The 24130-nt window shown below is 33.0% G+C and overlaps 1 protein-coding gene across 4 annotated transcripts; it reads right to left on the reverse strand.

The window, feature by feature from the left end:
- Window positions 1–2297: 2297 nt before the first annotated feature.
- On the reverse strand, window positions 2298–22340 carry LOC127719869 (phosphatidylinositol N-acetylglucosaminyltransferase subunit A-like). 4 transcript variants are annotated; one of them, XR_007990514.1, is made up of 13 exons: window positions 22202–22340; window positions 19727–19883; window positions 17435–17557; window positions 16919–17094; window positions 16268–16383; window positions 15221–15328; window positions 13352–13458; window positions 8374–8456; window positions 7731–7816; window positions 6973–7156; window positions 6549–6648; window positions 3237–5828; window positions 2298–2876 (listed from the first exon to the last, which is right to left on the reverse strand). XR_007990514.1 is itself a non-coding variant. In XM_052226213.1 (12 exons), exons 1-12 carry the CDS (start codon window positions 22237–22239, stop codon window positions 5634–5636), a joined length of 1473 nt encoding a protein of 490 aa, XP_052082173.1. In that variant the 5' UTR covers window positions 22240–22340; the 3' UTR covers window positions 2298–5633. The 4 variants fall into 4 exon arrangements, 2 of the variants coding, with proteins under 2 accessions (XP_052082173.1, XP_052082174.1); XR_007990513.1 differs by having other exon boundaries at window positions 2997–5828; XM_052226213.1 differs by having other exon boundaries at window positions 2298–5828.
- Window positions 22341–24130: the final 1790 nt, after the last annotated feature.

Genomic DNA, 24130 nt, shown 5'->3' on the forward strand with positions numbered 1-24130 from the left:
ATCAGACTTAAAATTGAAAGAATTACAATATTTGGCATTAAGCTTCATTATACCCCTTTTAACTTGTATACCATTAGAATTCAGTCAAACATAATAATCAAAGTGCTTGTAGGCACTGAAGGGTAAAGACTGCTTTAATTTATCAGTGGGAAGTCAAATTAAATATTGCATTGTATAAAGCATTGGTTGTAGTTGATTCAACTACACTACAATTCTGGACAAAGGAAAATAACTCCAATTTTTAAAGATGACTTTAACAATAACATCATTAATATTTTTAGAACGGATATTAGATTTCTGCACCTTGCACAAGTTATGTAATTTTCTTGACAAGAATAACATCATTTTGTAACTTGAATATCTGAGTATATATTTCATTGATAAATTTCTGGAAATACTCATGGATAGGATGTTTAGAATGTTATGATCAATGCACTATATTTTGTGTACCTCAAAAGTAGTGATCAACCTTGGAAGATTTAGATATCAAGTCAGTACCATAGGATTTTGATTGCATTTCATGCAATCTTTACCCAAACAATTAAAGAGTTAATATAATACGAATTGCAAAGAAAGTGTCAATATCAAGCTATAATTCAAAAGGGTCTTGACCCCATCTAGTTTTCGAAATGGAAGACCTATCTCAAATCTTTCTTTCTTAATTAAAAAAAATTGGCAATACAAAGAATAAAGGATTAAAACAAGATAAAAGATAAATAGTCAATAGAAACACTATTGTTTGGTTTGCTTGGGAATCTGCATTATTTCTTGTTTTTAAACAGGTTGTTTACAATCTTTATTTGCAATTAACCACTTCTTATATAGACACAGATTGTTGTATTTAAAATTGCAAGATGACCTTTATACTATATAAAGACAGTTATTGCACAGAACCATCTTTTAAAAAAAAAAGATAGCACCATACCATTATAGTCATAAAAAGTTTAGGATAATTAGAAAAGTACTTTTGGTTTACTCATACTCTTTTGATAGAAGACAAAATCTAATATTATGCAGCTTCAGAAATATTGCACTGAAAATAAACTACTGTCATACCAAACGGTAAATTTTTCTATGGGTTCACTTGCTTTAAATCAAAGCACTGTAAGCGCTGTAGGCAGTTAACCAAAAACCAAGGCAAACGTAATATGAAAACTGTTTCAGTGTTGCTTCAATTTTTTTTTTAAGATTTGAAAGAACAAACATTAGACATTCGTATATTGTACATTTATGTTTATCTAATGAATTGATTATTAAGGCAAATTAATTAATATTTCATCAAGGTTTTCAAAAGCAACACATATATATCAATGTAAATGACCCCCATCTTCACCCCAAGTCCATGATGTCACTCCATACCAAGTTTGGAATAAAATGACAGGTGATTATAAAACAGTTGTTCAAACATTCCTGGGCTTTACACTGCTTGAAAGATTTATATGTTTTCTTTGAAATGAACCATTAATGAAAATTATTATAGGCCCAGAAATAAATCAAAAAAATAATTAGTGTAAATTCAATTAACCTAGACTCATTTTTTGCATCAATAAAATTTTATAATAAACAAGAAATAATTGTAACAGGATGCTGTCTCCCAAACAAAGCTCCCATAATTCGTCATTCCCATGGTCGCCTGACATTGGGCAAAGTCCAGTACATATTGGTTTGGTCTAGTAAAGTGATATGCATATGTGACGCCTAGGGGATTGACCCTGTATGTCAGTCAAATCTTTTTGAAATGACGAACAGGAATAAATATGGTTTAGGAGTGGGTATCTCAACCGTTTACAAGTTCTCAAACAGGAGGGGGTGGGGTGACCCCAGGGACTCCCCCTATATTTCATTTGATTTGTTTTATTGTCCCATACATGAATATATATGGTTTAGGGGTGGGGATCCCAACCATTTCCAAGTTCTCAAACAGTAGAGGGTGAGGTGACTCCAGGGAATTCCCATATATTTCATTTGATTTGTTATATTGTCCTATACATGAATATATATGGTTTAGGGGGTGGGGATCTCGACCGTTTACAAGTTCTCAAACAGGAGGGGTGGGGAGACCCCAAGGAGTCCCCCTATATTTCATTTGATTTGTTTTTAATATTGTCCCATACATGTATATATATGGTTTAGGGGTGGGGATCTCGACCATTTCCAAGTTCACAAAACAGGAGTGGTAGGTGACCCCAGGGACTCCCCCTATATTTCATTTGATTTGTTTTATTGTCCCATACATGAATATATATGGTTAAGGGGTGGGGATCTCGACTGTTTTCAAGTTCTCAAAATGGAGGGGGTGGGGTGACCCCAGGGACTCCCCATATATTTCATTTGATTTGTTTTATTGTCCCATACATGAATATATATGGTTTAGGGGTGGGGATCCCAACCATTTCCAAGTTCTCAAACAGTAGAGGGTGAGGTGACTCCAGGGAATTCCCATATATTTCATTTGATTTGTTATATTGTCCTATACATGAATATATATGGTTTAGGGGGTGGGGATCTCGACCGTTTACAAGTTCTCAAACAGGAGGGGTGGGGAGACCCCAGGGAGTCCCCCTATATTTCATTTGATTTGTTTTTAATATTGTCCCATACATGTATATATATGGTTTAGGGGTGGGGATCTCTACCATTTCCAAGTTCTCAAACAGGAGTGGTAGGTGACCCCAGGGACTCCCCCTATATTTCATTTGATTTGTTTTATTGTCCCATACATGTATACATATGGTTAAGGGGTGGGGATCTGGACCGTTTACAAGTTCTCAAACAGAAGGGGGTGGGGTGACCCCAGGGACTCCCCATATATTTAATTTGATTTGTTAAATTGTCCTATACATGAATAAATATGGTTAAGGGGTGGGGATCTCGACCTTTTACAAGTTCGCAAACAGGAGGGGTGGGGTGACCCCAAGGACTCCCCATATATTTAATTTGATTTGTTAAATTGTCCTATACATGAATAAATATGGTTTAGGGGTGGGGATCTCGACCGTTTACAAGTTCTCAAACAGGAGGGGTGGAGTGACCCCAAGGACTCCAACTATATTTCATTTGATTTGTTTTATTGTCCCATACATGAATATATATGGTTTAGGGGTGGGGATCTCGACTGTTTTCAAGTTCTCAAACAGGAGGGGTGGGGTGACCCCATGGACTCCCCTTATATTTCATTTGATTTGTTTTATTGTCCCATACATAAATATATATGGTTTAGGGGTGGGGGTCTCGACCGTTTACAAGTTCTCAAACAGGAGGGGGTGGGCTGACCCCAGGGACTCCCCATATATTTCATTTGATTTGTTATATTGTCCCATACATGAATATATATGGTTTAAGGGTGGGGATCTCGACCGTTTACAAGTTTTCAAACAGAAGGGGGTGGGTGAAACCGGGTACTCCCCCAAATTATTTTCATTTGATTTGTTTTATTGTCCCATACAAGTATATATATGGTTTAGGGGTGGGGATTGCGATAGTTTACAAGATAAAAGCACATTTTCAAACTGAAGGGGGTTGGGATGACCCCCAGGGACTCGCCCTATACTTTATTTGATTTGTTTTATTGTCCTTTACTCATTACTGAAGACCGCGTGTGTCTATCACTTACTGTTTTCGAGAAATAGTCATTTGAAAATTTAAAAACTAAACCCCATAGGGTTCTACAATAAACCCATTCATTCTTTAGGCCCCTCAAAATACCCCTAAATAGACCCCAATGCACAAACAAAAGATTGATGGCTCCGCTAGACATGTTAGTCTAACATTTTATGAAACCCTAAGTAAATCTGACAAGCGGTCCAAGTTGTCTTCTTAGACGGTTCGAGTGGATTCGGTCCGACTTGTCTCGGGGACGAGTTGTCCACATTACTTAAAACATCCCATCGACGTCGATTTCCAGAACTGTTTCATGACCTCGTTTCATTCATAAAACAACAACCTTATTTGGCAAGATAAGTTGTAAAATTACCGCCAACTTAGATATATAACTTTATTTCCTCTATCATAGAGATTTGTTGTACACGAACAATATTCCTGCGCATTTAGCCATTTGGGAAATATAAACGACGTGTAATAACAGATTTCCGGCGATGAAATATTTACAGAAAGGTATACAGCCAGTAGAAAAATAAATGGAAGTTGATACTCTAGGAATTTATTTGCAAAGCAACATTTTAAACCAATTTTACAGCAATCTCTTATAGCTCTCTGTACTAAAGGTTTAGTACTTCAGGAGGGAAATGATAACATTGAATGGAAGTTTTGTTTTTACTTCAACTTATTTCTATTTTTACTATTTACCAGAACTTTTTCCAATGAATTTATAATTGATAGCATCCTTGTTAAAACAGGACAAACATCGAAAAGGTCTAGTTTTCAGTGTTTACAGAGGAGGTTATATTTTGCCACTAGATTTCCCACTGATGTGGCATGTCTAAACCACAAATGTTGTACAAGTTATCTTTTGCTTATTTGTTAGTGAAGTTAAATTAAAATTTAAGTTCAGTCATTTCTCCCTGATATGTATAAAAATATATTTCATTACTTGCAATTAAATACTGTGATTTCCAAGTCACATATAAGCTGATTTTTCTTGTATTTTCTTTCCTCAGACATTAGAGGTCTCGTCAGGAGATGCCAAGTAAGATGCATCAAAACAAAAATGGAAAACTGAGAATAAGAAAAAGATATAGTCCATTGAATCTTTGACTTTCTTTATATTTAATGTCAATGTAATAAATTTAATAACTATTCTAAAAGAATGCAAGATAGTTTTCTTGTTTGAATTGTTTCACATTTTTCATGTCAATGGCTTTTATAGCTGACTATGGGTTTTCTCATTGTTGAAGGCCATATAGTGACCTATAATTGCTTATATCCAAGTCATTTGAACTCTGGTGGATAGCTGTCTCATTGATATTCATACCACATCTCCTTATTTTTACAACTGACACAAATCATTAAATTGGTTGCAATGAACATGACGAAATACCTTGACTGCTTGGTAAAATAAATAGAGAATATTATATGACTTTTTCAATAACATACCCGTATCAACCTGAGACACCAACATCAGATTACTAATTCTGTAAAAACTGCTCTATTCTGTGTTCTTTTTAATTTTTCTTGATAATCATTTTTGAAGAAGTTTCTTAATCATGGAAAATGTCTTAGACTGCACATATGAATAATAATAAAAAAAATTAATTACTTGAAACATTTGATTACTAAATTGTGAGCTTACTATAAGGTAAAATCTTAAAACAAAAATAACCCATCTATTAATAGAAATGTAATTATCTATTAATAGAAATGTAATTATCAGACCCAAGTTTTTGAATAACTATATTACTAAAGATGTAATAAAATAAACTTAACATTTTGGTAATTTCAATCTTAAACTAAGTAGCTATCAACACATTATGTATCTATACTTATATTTGCCTAAAATAAAATGCATTTTACTTTTGATTGATGTAAAAGGACTCTGTGTTTGTGACAAACCAGCACCTGCTAAAAATGCTATTTAAATTAAAATGTTTTAAATTCATACTACTGTACTATCAATAACATGTATGAATAATTAATTAAGATAATATAAAAAAAAATAGACCTATCACAGATAAACATCATAATTCTTGTTTTGATTTTCTTTTCTTTCTATTTGATCGTCTCAAAATTTTTGATGTGGTCCCATTTGTTAAACTGTCTTCACATTCTGATAATGTTCGTTTTTGTGACCTTTGTTCTTCTTTCTGATTTTTCTGGTTTGTAAAGTTCTTGAAAATATGTGGTCTATGTAATTCTTGAGCAATTTCTATCTTCTGTAAATAAAAAGAAAATATACAGTAAATTCAGGAATAACTAATAGGAATAAAGAATGTGGGGTATACATCAATGAGACAGCAACCCAACAACAAAAACAAGCATGTACAGGTCAATATACAGTATTTAACAATAGAAAGATGTCTATACAATATGTCAAGCTCTAAATAGCTCTTCAAGTGTAAAACAGTTGTCAAAATTAACAGATCTGCAATCAATACAAAATTCTTCAAATGACAAAAACACTCTAAGACATGAAAATGGATAACTACTGACAAGTTGCCTTGATTTGGACAGACTTATGAATATGTGGTAAAGTTTAATTAGTCTGTTTTTATATATGTTATATATGGAAAGGGAACTCTAATTGGGCGACAGCCATTTTGGATGGCAGTTGAGAGCATGAAACACAAGAATCCCTTCCTTTAAGTATGGTAGGAAGTGGCCCTTACATAATTTTAAAATTGTGCACATTACATTTTCAATGTTAGACAGCAACTCTGGTAGGAGAGAGTATCATATTTATCTTTTTTTACAGATTTTCATCAAGGGATTTCATGGAAAAGGTAATAAAGGATGGATAAAAAATAATAGTTTTGGCAGGTGAAGCAATCCTTAAACAGTTCTGTGTTTTAAATGTGGTTTTCATCATGAACATAAAACAAGTTATATTAGACAACTATTCAGATTCTACCAAACAGAACAGATATTTTACAAACCTGTCTAGGCTGAAAGATCTGCAGAAAACACATGAACCAGATATTTAATACTGCAGCTATAACAAAAAGCTTTCCTGACAGAGGTCCACAACTATAGTATCTATGGAAATATAGAAAAAATTTAAATATAAAAAATAAATCCAAACAACTTAAATAAAAAAGGAACTTTTCCTAATGCTTTCTTAGTTAAGAGATAATTTTATGCTAAAACTGGAGATATTATATGAATTTGATTTTTTTTAAATCACTGGACAAGGGAGATAACTACATAGCATTCAACACAGCTGGAATGTGAATTTAACTTTGGCCCTAAATTGAAGTTCACATTTTATAAAAATTGCAAGCTGATTCTAAATTTTTATTTTTATTAAATGAAAAATGCAAGATTTAGAATAGAGACTTTTTTCTTCAGGTTATTTTTTACCTAGATAATCTCTCTTTGGTTTCTCTCTCCACTAAATCTGCTACCCTATTATAAACTCTCTCTGTTCTATGTGCCACATCTCTCCAAGTGTATAGTAACTTTATTCTATTATGGGCCACAAATGGAGGAACATTCCTTCCTGCCCTTTTGTCAGCTATAGCCCTCTCTAATTCTTCTCTTAAACCTGAAATATCCACACTTTCTGTAAGACAGAATTTCTTTTTATTCTTTAATAATAAATCATGTCAAATAGAATGTCATATTTCCCAAAGGGTATTGCCTGAGGTAAATATGACTTTTTGAGGGTGAACAAATCTTCATATCTCCCTAATCCAAGGGAAATGAATGTTTTATTCCACTACCTATACATTGTTTTACTTCCTGATTATAAGATATTAATTTGCATACAATGTTTCTTATCCGCTTGCTTTATAACTGTATGCAACTAAAACATTGATAAACATTACCGATCAAAAGTTAATTATTCATTCTAGTATAAGTTTTCTCTGAATTTTTTTTTGAATTGTTTTTACGTCTGAACACAATAATGACTTAGGTAATCCTGATCTTCAGATGGGAATCTGATACTCAGAAGGGAATATGAAGTTTTGTTTAATGTCACGTGGGATCATCTAAACCAATCAAATGTTAATTTAGCTATCACTATTTACATACAGTGGAATAATAACTTAGATCATTTGGTTCAGCAAGGTAGATATTAGGTCTATTTTAATATTTTATGAATACAATGCACTAACTTTGATCATTTGGTTCAGCGAGGTAGATAAGGTCTGGTGGTAATACTTCAGGCACTCCTCCTACTTTTGTACTCACAACCTGTAAACTTATAAAATGTAAAATAATATAGAAACAATATTGATATTCTGTTCATTGCCATACAAAATGTTTATGTGCATGACCAAAGTAAACAATGTTATTAGTATCTGAAACTATTGAATCAATTTTAAAGTTGTGATTAAGAAATTGGTATAAATTTAAAATTTTCATCTAATTTTTTGCTTATAAGTGTATTTTTTGCACTTGTTTAATGCATAATAAAATCTATGAGAAGATCAATGAAGTTAAAAACTTAGATTGTTGGGTTACTGTCTCATTAACATTTACTTAAAATCTCCTCTATAACATACTATTTTTCTATGTGGTATTAAATGTTTAATCCAATATCTAATAATAAGCAATCAAAAGATGACGACTTCACTTGACCTATCCATGTTAAGAGGAGACAAGAAAAAGTTGTTTTTGTCAGATAATACCAAGATTACACCCCTGACAAGACTTATTTTCATCATGTTAAGTTGTGTAAATCATAAATGTGTCTGAAATTTTATAATTATTTGTTTTTAAATTAATGTAAGCTTAAGCTCCATTTTTATTACATACCCACAACAAGCAGCCTCTACAATAGCAATACAGAAAGCTTCTGTCAGTGAAGTATTGATTAAAATATCTCCCTGTACTAAAACCTACAAAGAATATCAAGGATGTTTACCTTCAATGTTCAAGTATATCACATTTCCTTTCAATTCAAACATCTAGCAGTCAGAAAGAAACTCACTTTTAACATTATAATCAAGATAAAAATGTTGTTTGTATATGTGCCCTCCTTGGTATGTAGAAATAAATTAAAAAAAACAATCAATCATGAAGCATAAACAAAAAGACCAATCTCAAGTAGTTTTTATGAATAAAAATTTGTAAGGGTTCCACGGAACCCAGTGTCTCGCCTACTTTTGCTGTTAATCGCAGGCTCAACAAAAATGAGGAAAAAAATTAATAAAAATATTCCTCCCTATACTATCTTTTGATTGTAAGTAGCTTCTATCCAAGTTTCGTAAAAATCCAGGATAGTTTATGAATCTAGTAAATGTTTTAAAAACTTACACTGCAGACTGTATGTAATGTTAACTGGAAGAAAAACTAAGTCCATTTATAAGTAAAATACAGAAATCAAAGCACTGTAAGCGCTGCAGGCAGTTAACCAAAAACCAAGGCAAACGTAATTATGAAAACTGTGGCAGTGTTGCTTCAAATTTTTTTTTCAGATTTGAAAGAACAAACATTAAACATTCGTATATTGTGCATTTATGTTTATTTAATGAATTGATTATTAAGGCAAATTAATTAATATTTTATCAAGGTTTTCTAAAGCAACGCATATATCAATGTATATTTTTAATGGTGAGTCTGCAGTGGTACAAGTTCGCAATGATTGCAGGTGTTCTAGTTGGTAGTTAACGTTGGTAACAGTTGACTTTTAGTGGTACAAGTTGACGTAATTGTATGAATGGACTTGCTTCCCTGGAAGGAACACTGAGTTTGGGTTCTACAGTACAAAAGTTATGAGACACAAATCAGACAAATGTTTACTACTACAATGATCAAAAGGTGAGGTCTGACTGCCCTGACCATAGTAAATGTAAATCACCCCCACCTTCACCCCAAGTCCGTGATATCACTCCATACCAAGTTTGGAATAAAATGACAGGTGATTATAAAAGAGGGACGAAAGATACCAGAGGGACAGTCAAACTCATAGATCGAAAACAAACTGACAACGCCATGGCCAAAAATAAAAAGACAAACAGACAAATAATAGTACAGATGACACAACATAGAAAACTGAAGACTAAGCAACACGAACCCCACCAAAAACTGGGGGTGATCTCAGGTTCTTCGGTCAAATAAAACAATTGGTCAAACATTCTTGGGCTTTACACTGCTTGAAAGATTTATATGTTTTCTTTAAAATGAGCCATAAATGAAAATTTTTATAGGCCCAGAAATAATTCAAAAAATAATTAAAGTAAATTCAATTTACCTAGACTCATTTTTTGCATCAATAAAATTTTATAATAAACAAGAAATAATTGTAACAGGATGCTGTTAGGAAGTCTCCCAAACAAAGCTCCCATAATTCGTCATTCCCATGGTCGCCTGACATTGGGCAAAGTCCTGTACACATTGGTTTGGTCTAGTAAAGTGATATGCATATGTCACATAATGTGACGCCTAGGAGATTGACCCTGTATATCATTCAAATTATTTTGAAATGACAAACAGGAATAAATATGGTTTAGGAGTGGGGACCGTTTACAAGTTCTCAAACAGGAGGGGGTGGGTTGACCCCAGGGACTCCCCCTATATTTCATTTGATTTGTTATATTGTCCCATACATGAATATATATGGTTTAGGAGTGGGGATTTCAACCGTTTACAAGTTCTCAAACAATAGGGGGTGGGGTGACCCCAGGGACTCCCCCTATATTTCATTTGATTTGTTATATTGTCCCATACATTAATATATATGGTTTAGGGGTGGGGATCTCAACCATTTCCAAGTTCTCAAACAGGAGGGGCTGGGGTGACCCCAGGGACTCCCCTATATTTCATTTGATTTGTTATATTGTCCCATATATTAATATATATGGTTTAGGGGTGGGGATCTCGACCGTTTCCAAGTTCTCAAACAGGAGGGGGTGGGGTGACCCCAGGGACTCCCCTATATTTCATTTAATTTGTTATATTGTCCCATACATGAATATATATGGTTTAGGGGTGGGGATATCGACCGTTTACAAGTTCTGAAACAGAAGGGGGTGGGGTGACGCCAGGGATTCCCCCAAATTTTCATTTGATTTGTTTTATTGTCCCATACAAGTATATATATGGTTTAGAGGTGGAGATCGCGACCGTTTACAAGATAAAAGAACATTTTAAAATTGAAGGGGGGTGGGATGACCCCCAGGGAATCACCCTATATTTTATTTGATTTGTTTCATTGTCCTGTTCTCATTACTGAAGACCACGCGTGTCTATCACTTACTGTTTTCGAGTATAAATAGTCATTTGAAAATAAAACCCCATAGGGTTCTACAGTAAACCCCTCCCTTCTTTAGGCCCCTCAAAATACCCCTAAATAGTTCCCAATGCACAAACGAAAGATTGATGGCTCCGCTAGACATGTTAGTCTTACATTTTATGAAACCCTAAGTTAATCTGACAAGGGGTCCGAGTTGTTTTCTTAGACGGTCCGAGTGGACTCGGTCTGACTTGTCTCTGGGACGAGTTATTCCGCATTTCTTAAAACATCGACCTGATTGGTCGACATTGATTACGTCGATTTCCGGTTTTTCATTCATAAAAACAACAAGTTCAGTGATAAACGGGAATAATTTAATAAAAGAAAGGAATTTAAATGTGCATACATTTAATTGAAATCAATTAAATAATCACAATCTTCTTAAACTAAAAGAATATCATGATTAAGAGTACTTTCGCTTAATCAGACTTTATATCATCAGAATCAAACGAACTTACGTTTCGTGTAAGTTAAAATTACCGCCAACTTAGACTACATGTGTACTATATATAACTTTATTCCCTCTATCATAGAGATTTGGTGTACATGAACAATATTCCTGCGCATTTTGCCATTTGGGAAATATAAACGACTTGTAATTACAGATTTTCGGCGATGAAATATTTCATACAATTGTTCTTTGCCATCTTAGCCAAAAGCACAGGGGATAATAAACTACGTACGGATTTCTATTGAGCACTATTTCCTATGTGCAACTTCAAATATTATGGGTCGTTCGACGATCATTTAAGGTTATTCTGGTCATATTTTTTGTATTCCAGAATTAAAAGAATGAAAAAAATGTCCAATTAGTTATAAATAACATATTAGCCTGCTAGATTACAACAATGGCACTTTTATCAGCATTCGTTAGGAAGAACACAAATCTAGGGTGCTAGCATAAGGCAGCTTAACTGCCTAAAAATGGAACAAAATTTTAAAAAAAATTCCTTCTAGATACTAGCTTTTAATCATAAACAAGCTTCTGTCCAAGTTTGGTACAAATCCAGGATAGTTTAAGAAAGTTGTTAAAATTTTAAAAACTTTAACCACAGAGTGAATGTATTGTTAACTGGCAGAAAAACTAAGTCCATTTATAAGTAAAATACGGAAAAAATGGATTTTTTTTTTTACAAAATTTACTTCTGGATACTATCTTATGATCATAAACAAGCTTCTTTCCAAGTTTGGTAGAAATCCAGGATAGTTTAAGAAAGTTATTAAAATTTCAAAAACTTTAACAGCAGAGTGAATGTAATGTTTCTTGGCAGAAAAACTAAGTCCATTTATAAGAAAAATACGGAAAAAATGGAATTTTTTTTTTACAAAATTTACTTTTGAATATTATCTTATGATCATAAACAAGCTTCTGTCCAAGTTTGGTAGAAATCCAGGATAGTTTAAGAAAGTTATTAAAATTTCAAAAAACTTTAACCACAGAGTGAATATTTGTGGACACCACCGCCGACAACGACAACAACGCCGACGCTGACGGAATGTAGGATCGCTATGTCTAGCTTTTTCGACAAAAGTCGAAGGCTCAACAAAAATCATGGGTTGACCCAAGGTAAATCGGCGTACATGATATCATTGAACCATCGTTTCTTACTGTGATAAAACATCCTTTTGTGACATAGGAAATGTACTGGAAAATGCACAAATTTGAAAGTCATCTATGAAATTATTTTCTCTAAATGTATGATTAAAATTGTTAATGTGTTTTCCTTAATTGGCAATTAAGTGTCATGCTTGACTGTTTTACCCTTACCGATACAATTCAACATAATATCTAGTTATTATAACTTAATTAAAATCTGTTTCCTTCAAAAATACTTGTAGATGCTATTTCATTTACATATACCTCATTTTATTCTTTGTAATCAAACTTGATTATTGAGTTAAAAAATTAAATATTCATTTAATTATTACATTTATATCTACTGTTCATTATTGCCTTTCTTCAAGCAAGGAGTATTATTTTCTTTTAACAAATTTTTTTTCGAAGATACCTTATTCAGATATGAGTTTTTAGAAATCAAATCAATTTTTTTAACACATAGAACAACCCTTATCCTAGCTTACATCACTATGCTCTAACATGCCAAGCATTATAACTCTTGTCATGTAACTTACATCCCTGACTTTCCTATGCTCCAAATGCCAAGCATTACGATTCTGTCATGTAACTTACATCCCTGACTTTCCTATGCTTCAACATGCCAAGCATTATAACTCTGCCATGTAACTTTACTTACATCCCTGACTTTCCTATGCTCCAAATGCCAAGCATTATAACTCTGTCATGTAACTTACGTCCCTGACTTTCCTATGCTCCAAATGCCAAGCATTAAGACTCTGTCATGTAACTTACATCCCTGATTTTCCTATGCTCCAACATGCCAAGCATTATAACTCTGCCATGTAACTTTACTTACATCCCTGACTTTCCTATGCTCTTACATGCCAAGCATTATAACTCGGTCATGTAACTTTACTTACATCCCTGACTTTCCTATGCTCTAACATGCCAAGCATTATAACTCTGTCATGTAACTCGTGTCTCTCTCTTACTTCCTCTAATAAAATCCTCTTAGGACCATCTCCACCTTTGAAAATAATATAACATAGGTTACTTATTACAGTAGTATACAGAAACTTATGTAAGGTAAAATTTACATCACATGCTGTAGCAACCTGAACTAAAAATTACTTAAGGATGTTCGCTCTGTTTCAAAATAACAAGCTTTTTAAAAGACTGTTATAAATTGATAGTATATAAATGAAGGAACTAAAAAAACTGCTTCCCTGAGCGCAGCTAGATACGCCCGCAAAGGTCCAACCCTGAACAGTTGGGGCAAAAATGGACACAATATTCAAGCTTGATTCAGGTCTGAATTTGGATTGTAATTAAATATTTGACATATTATAGGTTTCTGAATAAATGTAGTCAAAGAACTTGAAATTGGTTATATGATTTGAAATTATATACAATTAAAGATTTCTTGCTGTTGTGCAATACTTAGTAAATCTGTTGTCAGAGTATAAACAAATAAAGTTCAATTAATTCTCAATGTCATATTAGAAATTTATGAAAATAAAAAGTGAGCTTACATCAATAGATATAAACAATTCACCAAAGTTTCATGAGAATTGGTGACAGCATTTTCGAGTTATTGTCCGAAAACTGAAAAAACACCCCTTGTTTTAATGAATAAAACCCCATAACTCAGAAATGTAAAATGTAAAATCTATAAAATTCTAAAGGGAGCTTACATCAATACATACAAACAATGCACCAAAGTTTCATAAGAATTGCTGAAAGCACTTTTGAGTTTTTGTCCGAAAATATTTTTTATATGAAGAAAACCCTGTAACTCGGAAACGTAAAATCTAAAATTTATAAAATCGAAAGGGAGCTGATGTCAATAGATATAAACAATTCACATCAATTTCTTGCAAGTTGGTGAAAGCATTCTTGACTTATTGTCCGAAAACTGGAAAATCCCCCTTTTTTTAATGAATAAAACCCCATAACTCAGAAACGTAAAATCTAAATTTTATAAAAAACAAAAGGGAGCTCATGTCAATAGATATAATCAATTCACCAAAGTTTTATGCAAATTGGTTAAAGCATTTTTGAGTTAATGTCCGACATGTTGACGACAGACAGACGGACGGACGGACAGACGGACAACGGTATACCATAATACTTCCCGTAAACGGGCGTATAAAAAAGCAGAAAAAAAATGAAGGGTCCGTGTGCTTGTTTTCGAGATATAAGCCATTGAAAATTTGGCGGGAAATGATTCTCTCTAGATTTTTCATACAATTAACATTGACACCTTTTTTCTTTCAAAAACAATGAAAAAATAACAAGGATTTTATAAGATTTTCAAATATGCCTTTTTAAACTATATGTAATAAAATTATGGAAAAAAAGTAGGGGTTTGCGGGCAAAATTTTTAATGGCACTACATGGATAAAACCAGAGGATTCCGAATATCTGGAAAAAATCAAAAACAAGAGGAGCGAACATCCTTAAAGAATTTAAAGGCATTAATTCATAGTTGATTTATCACATATGAGACAGTTTTTACATATACTTTTCATCTAATATATCTTTCATCAGTATACATTTTATGTGATTACTGAAAAGGAATGTTCATTTCATTGAATATTTCTATTCATACATGTATATATTGATGGTTGCTTAGAAAATCTTTTAATTCAAAAACAGCTACTTTTCATGTAGTATATCACAGATGTAAAAATTTAAGTGTTGCAGTTATATTTAATATCCTAATGTTGATAAAGAATTTATCAATGAAACATATTGATAAAATCTGACAAAATATTTACAGTACTCACCAATAATAAACTGTACATCTGGGTGACTTTGGCACACATCTGGGATAATTCCTGCTAGCAAATCCATTCCCTTTCTGTATACAAGTCTACTGACTACAACTATTGTTACTGAAATGTAAACGATGTAAATTTTAAACGATAGCTCTATTTCAATCAAAAGGTAATCTCATTGAAAATGAAAATAAGTAGATAAAGAATTATTGCAAAAGAGAGAACTATCCAACAAAGACCAATAGACATGGTTTAGTCTATAGTCAAGGCAGATCACTGTTGGGTCTTCAACAATGAACAAATCCTATACTGTATAGTAAGCTGAATGACAGTGTGAAAGAATTCATCATAGAAAACTGATATATGTCAATTACCTTAAAGGAAAAACAATAATTATTATGGAAGACAGAAACCAATAATAACCACTGGGCTACAGGTAATCAAGCTTTGGACAGGAAGATAAAGAATGTCACAAGTTTAAACATGTTTGTGAGTCCTCAACTCTCCCCTTAATAAAATGTTGGTCAAATGAACAGATAACTTCTTCGCTCTTAAATTTAACAAACATTGTTTCAACTTTAAAAGTCCAGTTCTGTTCACTTATCAATACATAGGTCATGTTCTTACCATTTAAATCTGGCATATAATGCAAGAACAATTTGAAAGAATTCATACCACAGAAAACGTCTTTAATTATTCGTTACATCCTTGATATACTAAATGACCTTTAGAATGATCACATTCTATACTTTCTTTTGTTCTATGTTAAAACAGATGATAACCACTGTATGTGCAGCATTATGTAATTTGAAAGAGCTCATAATACAAATCTACAAGAATAGAATCCATATATACATGTATACTTATCATAGTTAATTCATTAGTCTGTCAGCTGTGAGAAAAGAACAGTTTCTATTGTGCAGCTGGTCTTTTAAGATAAGGAATACTTTCTTATATCTTTTACATGTGAATGAAAAAAGGGATTCCTGTCTGTGAAAAATTACATTCAGGTTGAAATGCCTATGCATATAAAAACAGTGGATCTCTATAATATACTTTTGCCAGGATGTCTTTTAGAAGGGTCTGGCACAAACATGGTTGCATCAACAGCATTTGGTATGACAGAAACTTCTTTGGGATCTAGCCCTGCCCTTAACACTGTATTCTCTTTACTGAAATAAAAAAATATATGCTGTCACAAATCTTATTTTAATGTTTTTTGTTCAAGCATTAAGTCCTGTGCCTAATGCTGTGTTTTAATTTCGAAAATAAGATTAAATTGGTATACTTTATTTCTTTACCTGAAAATTGAGATAAATCTAGTGTTCCATTTATTCCCTAATGGTCCATATACATCTGCTCTTAATGCAGTATTGTAACAAGTGTTATTATTTTTTTAAATCTGATCAGATAACATTGATTTATTAGGAAAAACTGAAGAAAAAATATCCACAAATGTCAGAATAACTGATGATTTCACATGGCATACACAAACAATGCTATAAGGAATTTTGAAATAAATGCACACTTTTTTCTAACTGAGCTACACATAAAAATTCAAGCATTTCTACTTCTATCTGATTGGATGTGGTTTTTCTGGAAAACCTGTATGAAGAACATGTACAGATTTAAATCATCTCTATCTTATATTATTAATGCATATACAGCATCTACCTTCATATACATAGAAATGAATTATTATCATACCTTGTGTGGGACACACATATCACATGATTACAATCAGCCAATGAAAACTGCAGAATTTTATTTGTGAGTATTGAACTGGCATCAGCAAATCCAAACAAAGAATGGTCTGTAAATACTGTTTTCAGTCCCATGGTCCTTGCATGGAACATCGTCTCATGGGCTAATGTAGAAAATGCCTGGAACGAAAATATAAATCTGTGTAGGATTACAAGTTTCATGTGTTCAACAGTCATGTGTCTTTGGAAGGATGTTGGTACAGATTGTGAACAGATAAGAAACAGTTGAAAGAAATGACAAAACGACTTCAGTAAAGAGAAATAGAAGTAAATTATATATAGTGTAAGATTATTTTTTAAATAATTCATTAAAAGTGATGATGTTGTGTGAATGTTCCTCAAAATATATAAACTTACAGAATGTCCATGTAATATGGTGATCTGTTCCTTGATGAGAATGTTCCTGACCAGAGGAAATGTGATATATATGGTTTGTAGTATACACTGATTATAAACTTACAGAATGTCCATGTACTATGGTGATCTGTTCCTTGATGAGAATGTTCCTCACCAGAGGAAATGTGATATATATGGTTGGTAGTATACACTGATTATAAAAAGCTGGAAATGGCAAATAATAAACCTGCAAAATTAATAACATAAATTAGAAAAAAATGCTCTGCAAAGTGCAGCTTGATACGACCGCAGATATTGAACCCTGAACAGTTGGGACTAAGTTCCTGGACCCTTTGGACCTTAATGTGCACCAATTTGAAAACCAGTCCCAAAATCAAAAATCTAAATACATGGTTAGATTCAGCACATCAAAGAACCCTGAGAATTCAATTTTTGAAGAAATCTAACAAAGTTTAATTTTGAACCGTTTGGACCTCAATGTGAACCAATTTGATAACTGGAACCAAAATCCAAATTCTAAATACACAGTTAGATTCAGCAGTTCAAAGAACCCAATAAATTCAATTTTTGTTGAAATCAAACAAAGTTTTAATTTTGGATCCCAATTTGGACCAACTTGAAAACTGCATAAAATCAAAAATCTACTTATATGCTTAGATTCAGCATATCAAAGAACCCTAAAAATTCATTTTTTGTTAAAATCAAACTAAGTTTAATTTTGGATACTTTGGATCTTAATGTGGACCAGTTTAAAAATGGGCCCAAAATCAAAAATCTAAAAAACTGATAGATTGGGCACATCAAAGAACACCAATAGATCAATTTTTTGATGAAATCAAACAAAGTTTAATTTTGGACCCCAATTTAGACCAACTTTGAAAACTGGGCCCAAAATCAAAAATCTACAAGTTTGAGCTTTTTAAAAACTGTGGACTGCTTCGATCTATCCTAATTTAAGGTTATACGTGTGCATGTGGTTATTGATTTAGTATTGGAAATGTGGTATTTTTAGATATTGATTGATATAAAATGGATGTCTTAGACTTGGAATATCAATTTTTGTATATATATTAAGATGAACTTTTCTAAAATTTTAAACTGGCTGTTCAGTGTTGTACGTTATACACCCATGCTTTTAAAAAAAAATCGATTTACCTGGTGAAATTTAAAACATTTACAAAACACGACTCTCGAGTTGTGCCTTTCTGGAGGTGTGCCCAGATTGGCAGAAGTTATAAAATACAGATAATGCATTTTTGTATACATTGTATTGGAACATTGTTAAGCTAAACAAATCGTGCATATTGCAGATTAACAAAGCAAATAAACAGGTGTTAAAAATTGATATTTCAATATTGAATTTCTGTGTGCAATATTTGCATAATAAAACGAACATGCATTAATAACACTTGATCGGAACTGAAATACACATAGTTAATTTTCCGGCATTTGATGTCTTATCTTGTGACGAGAAAAGTCTGTAATTCTTTATCTCATTATTTACGCCAATAACTGTTGCTGTATCTCAGCTGAATCATAAAGCAACCAATCAGAATCTTTATGTGATAAGTAATTATTTCAAGATGGCGTGTATATCAACTGAAACTAATAGCTCCGCACCGTGATGCTAAGCAAAAACACTGTTATATATTATGCATATCAAAGAACCCATAGAATTGAAAATCAAACAAAGTTTAATTTTGGGCCCTTTTTTCCTAAACCGTTAGGGTCATAACCCCCAAAATCAATCCCAACCTTCCTTTTATGGTATAAAACCTTGTGGCACAATTAAATAGCAATTCATAGACTCATACATAAGTTATTGTCCAGAAACCAGAAAATTCAAGTTTTTTACCCCTTTTTCTAGACGATTTGGGCCATACCCCCCAAAATCAACCTTCCTTTTGGAATATGAAACCTTGAGGTAAAATTTTGTAGAGATCCATACATTTATACACAAGTTATTGTCCAGCAGCCGGTTGTACGAACGTTTCATTAGTCTAATGAGTCATTAAGTCTTCATTAGTCTAATGCATCATAAAGGCTTAATGAAGACTTAATGACCCATTAGGCTAATGCCTCGTTCGTACAACCGGCTGCTGAAAGTAGAAAAATGCTTGTTTTTGGCCTCTATTCGGCCCCTAATTACTAAACAGCTAAGACAATAACCCTCAAAATCAATCCCATCCTTCCTTTTTGTGGTATGGAACTTTGTGCTAAAATGTCATAGAGATCTACATGTATACACTTATACTCAAGTTATTCTCTGCGAACCAGAAAAATGCTTGTTTTTGGCCCACTTTTTGACCCTTAATTACTAATTGTGGTCACAGGAAATTATGCCATCATTGGGCCTGTTTAATGTCATCTTGAATCACATGTATAAATGTTATACCTTTAAACCATTTGTGAGGTATCTGACTCCCTTTCGGTCACCATAGAAATGTGTCATGATAATGACCTTGTGACCTTTTTCCAACAGACACTGAGATAGTTGATAGATGTGACTTTCCACTCCTCCCATGTTTGGGTAGAAAAAATCTGATACCATACTGAAATTAGAAATTGTTTTAAAACGGTCGTTTCAAAAGGACCAATTCATTCATGTATCTTTATCAAGGGATTCTCTTCGTGTACACAGAACTTTATTATCCTGTACATGTAATATTCCACATCTAAATGCCCAACATGATGTAATAAACATTATGGTTTTTTTCTCATTGTTGAAGGCCATACGGTTGCCTATAATTGCTTACATCCACTGTATGTGAACTTTGGTGGATAGTTGTCTCGTTGGCAATCATACCACATCTCCTTATTTTTATATTGTGAGATTTTTTTCATTTCTAATCTCCTGTATTAGAAATAAAAGTCAGAATGCAAATATATATGTTCAACTCTTTTAGGTCATTTTTTAATAACAACAAACAAAAGAACTATGTCAATTGCACCTGCTTTGATACGATAACTGCACTTGAGTTTTTACTAGATAACATTTTTGTTGGCTATGGAGGTTTCGTATATCGTCAAGTTATCGGAATCCCAATGGGGACTTATAGTTACTGTGCACCACTTCTTTCGGACCTGTTTCTGTATTGTTATGAGACCCATCGAAACAACATCTGATACAAAAATTTAATAACACTTTTAGATATTTGGATGATATATTGGCTCTAAATAATAACGACTTCAGTATGTACACTAAAGAGATTTATCCTGCTGAAATGACTTAAAATAAAGCTAATACTAACAATGAACACTGCCGTTTCCTGGATCTTGATATCTATATCCTTAACAGGAAGCTTAATACCAAAATTTACGATAAAAGAGATGATTTTTCATTTCCTATTGTAAATTATCCATTTTAAGATAGTGACGTTCCCTTGTCACCATCTTATGGTGTTCATATATCTCAACTTGTTCGATTCGCTCGTGTATGTAACAAAGTTTTTGATTTTAACATAAGAAATGTCTGTATTACAGAAAAATTATAACAACAGGTTTTTCTGTATCACAAACTAGTCAAAACATTTACTAAATTTTATCATCGGTACAAGGACATCATTTGTAAATATAAATCAACATGCAGACATCTTATACGTTCAGGTATTTCACATCCAATCTTTTATGGGAATATTCTATACAAAGCACAAAAATGTCTTATTCACCGCAAAAGCTAACCAAACCTTTGAACAGACTTATCCAGAAGAGATATAGTTAAGATACTGTTGTCAGTCATTAAAGATGGCATATTTTGGAATTAATGCTGATTCACTCATAGGGTCTTTGCATCGGAAATAAACACATTTATTCTACAACCAGTTGTTGGCATGATATGGGTTATGTTCTTCTCATATATCTTATGATGGTATGATACTAAACCCCTAACGGGAGGGATTGTGTTTGATTTTCATGTGATGAAGACATGATCTTTTAATCAGTTAAATTGATGTCTGGAGCTGGCATTTCAGTAACTACTAGTAGTCCTTTGTTAATTTATGTATCATTGTCATTTTGCTTAGTTTCTTCTGTTACCTATTCTGACATCGGACTCAGACTTCTTTTAAACTGAGTTTTACTGTCCGTATATGTGTGTTTGTTTATTCTACATTGGTAAGAGGTATAGGGGGAGGATTGAGAGCTCACTAAACATGTCCTCAATGCTCTTCAACTTTGTACTTTATTTGGCCTTTTTAATATTTTTTTGATTCGAGCGTCGCTGATGAGTCTTTTGTAGACGAAACACGCGTCTGGCGTAAATATAAAATTTCAATCCTGGTATCTATGATGAGTTTATTTACAACCACTGGGTCGATGCCACTGCTGGTGGAGATTTATTTCCCCGAGGGTATCACAAGCCCAGTAGTCAGCACTTCTGTGTTGAAGACCCATTGGTGGCCTTGGGCTGTTTTCTGCTCTTTGGTCGGGTTGTTGTCTCTTTGACACATTCCTCATTTCCATTCTCAGTTTTATTAACTGACTCGAAAGTGTGAAAACGTAACATTGACTTTAGCTAGTCATTAAACCATAAAAATATGCAAGGCCGAAACTTAACATCCCTAGTCTAGTTCCTAAACAATGAGAAAAACCCATACCATATAGCATCTATAAAAGGCCCCAACATGAAAAGTATGAAGTAATTCAAATATGACAGACATGAATCAAAGACAACCACTGCACTACAGGCTCCTGACTTGGGACAGGCACACATAGAATGTGGCGGGGTTAAACATGTTTGAAGGCACCAACCCTCCCCTAACCTGAGACAGTGGTGTAACAATACAACATAAGAACAAACTATAAAAATCTGTGCACACAAAAAAAATCCCATTTAAAAGATCTCAAGAACACCATTTACATATATACATACCATACATTATGCCTTCTTAATGATAAACAATTATTCATCTCATCCTAAATCTATATATGTATCTGAAAATAAAGGGATAAATATGTAAGTCACTTTAGAGATATAATACATTGTACATACATGTACATATATTGATATGCACCTGTTGCATACATAATGTAATTTTAACAAATATTTATCCATTTTAATCATGCTAAAAGTATAAAACTGTATGTAGTAATAAAGATCAAACTCAGTTAATTTTCCTCAAAATGCTTTTTTTTATTTTTAAAGGAATAACAAACTTCAGTACATATATACACATGATATACATATATACACATGATATATGTTGGTATCTTCAATCTTCTTTACACATGTTACACATGGAAATGCTTACAGTTGACATGCAACACCGTGGACACCTAAAAAAACATGTCCTTTGTGCCCCAGTTTTTGTGTAATTCGTTGTTGTCATGGTAATGTCAATGTGACAAGTTTAATAGCCTTTTGCTATCTTCCACCATTCTTTTACAAGTCTGAGATAAACTATGATAAATGAACTTTGCCTTGATTATCATGACAATTTTTTTATTCATTATGCATTTCGTCAAAATAATTAATAAAACACTAAAGGAAACCTGTTTCATGTTTAGAATGTCACTTCATTTTGAAACAATAAAAAAAACTTATTTATAGCAATACACTAACTAAAACACAATTACAAAATTATCCAACACAAAACCAATAAAAAGGGTGCGATTGTGAATGGGAGCAAACATGATTTTGGGTGAACGGACCCAGATTCTAAGGCATCAATATTATATCTGAACACCCTTGTTCATTGGGAATTGTACCAGTGTTAATATGAAAATAAGAAGATGTGGTATAATTGCCAAGGAGACAACTCTCCACAAGAGACCAAATGACACAGAAATTATCAACTATAGGTCACCATACAGCCTTCAACAATGAGCAAAACCCATACCGCAGGCAGCTATAAAAGGCCCAGAAATGACAAATGTTAAACAATTCAAACAAGAAAACTAAAGGCCTAATGTATGTATAAAATGTAAGTTGGTTTTTTTGGCTGTTTGATATGTTTGAGGTGCAGTGTAGGCAGTGGTTCATATCTAGATGCCTAAATTGGGTGCCATATCAAAAATGGATAGCACAAAGTCAAAGAGTATCAAATGGTTTACAGAGTTTATATCCTGTCTTTGCTGTTCACATGTACATTCCACACACTTTACTTACATTCATGTTAAGGTTCATGTGGACCCTTCGTCTAAAATGGCTGCATTTTCACCTCACAATTTACTCTGAGTACAGACAAACCTGTGCATCTGGAAAAGTTTTAAGGCATAGCATGCCCTAGATAAATAAAATTCAAATATATTCTATATTTTAGAAAATTAAAAACTTAACCGGATTTTGCAGTGCACTTTTTTTCATTCCTCCAGAAGGTGCCAAAATAAACTAAGCTGGGAAAGAGGTTTGAGAACTTCCCCACAGGTAATAATTGAAGTGAACTGTTTTGATTGACATGGACAATAGATGGACAATAGATACCTGACAATAATAGGTGATTTAAACTGTGTACCTGAGTGGACCATATCAAGTGAAACTCAACTGTTTGTTAATTTTATCATCTTCTGCAGGGACGAAAAAAAGTGCACTGCTAAATCCAGTTAAGTTTTAAATTTTCTAAAACATACAATGCATTATAAGTTTATTTATCTAGGGCATGCTATGCCTTAAAACTTTTCCAGATGCGCAGGTTTGTCTGTACTCAGAGTAAATTTTGAGGTGAAAATGCAGCCATTTTAGCCAAAGGGTCCACATGAACCTTAACATTTGACCATACCAATGCATTCAACATGTCATTAGAATATTTCCGATAATCAACTCATAAAATGACTTAAAATAACCCTTCAGAGTTACAAGGTT

This window comes from Mytilus californianus, unplaced genomic scaffold (assembly GCF_021869535.1).
Source record: "Mytilus californianus isolate M0D057914Y unplaced genomic scaffold, xbMytCali1.0.p SCAF_11, whole genome shotgun sequence".
Classification (NCBI taxonomy): domain Eukaryota; kingdom Metazoa; phylum Mollusca; class Bivalvia; order Mytilida; family Mytilidae; genus Mytilus; species Mytilus californianus.

Excerpts from the sequence above, each read along its gene's own strand:
- LOC127719869 (XM_052226213.1), bottom strand. The coding sequence starts at position 22,239 with ATGAATAATTGTTTATCATTAAGAAGGCATAATGTATG. Across the intron at positions 7,817-8,373 it reads GTAGAGGCTGCTTGTTGTGG|TTTACAGGTTGTGAGTACAA; the intron begins GTATGTAATAAA and ends ACATTTTATAAG. Across the intron at positions 5,829-6,548 it reads AGATCTTTCAGCCTAGACAG|AAGATAGAAATTGCTCAAGA; the intron begins GTTTGTAAAATA and ends TTTTATTTACAG.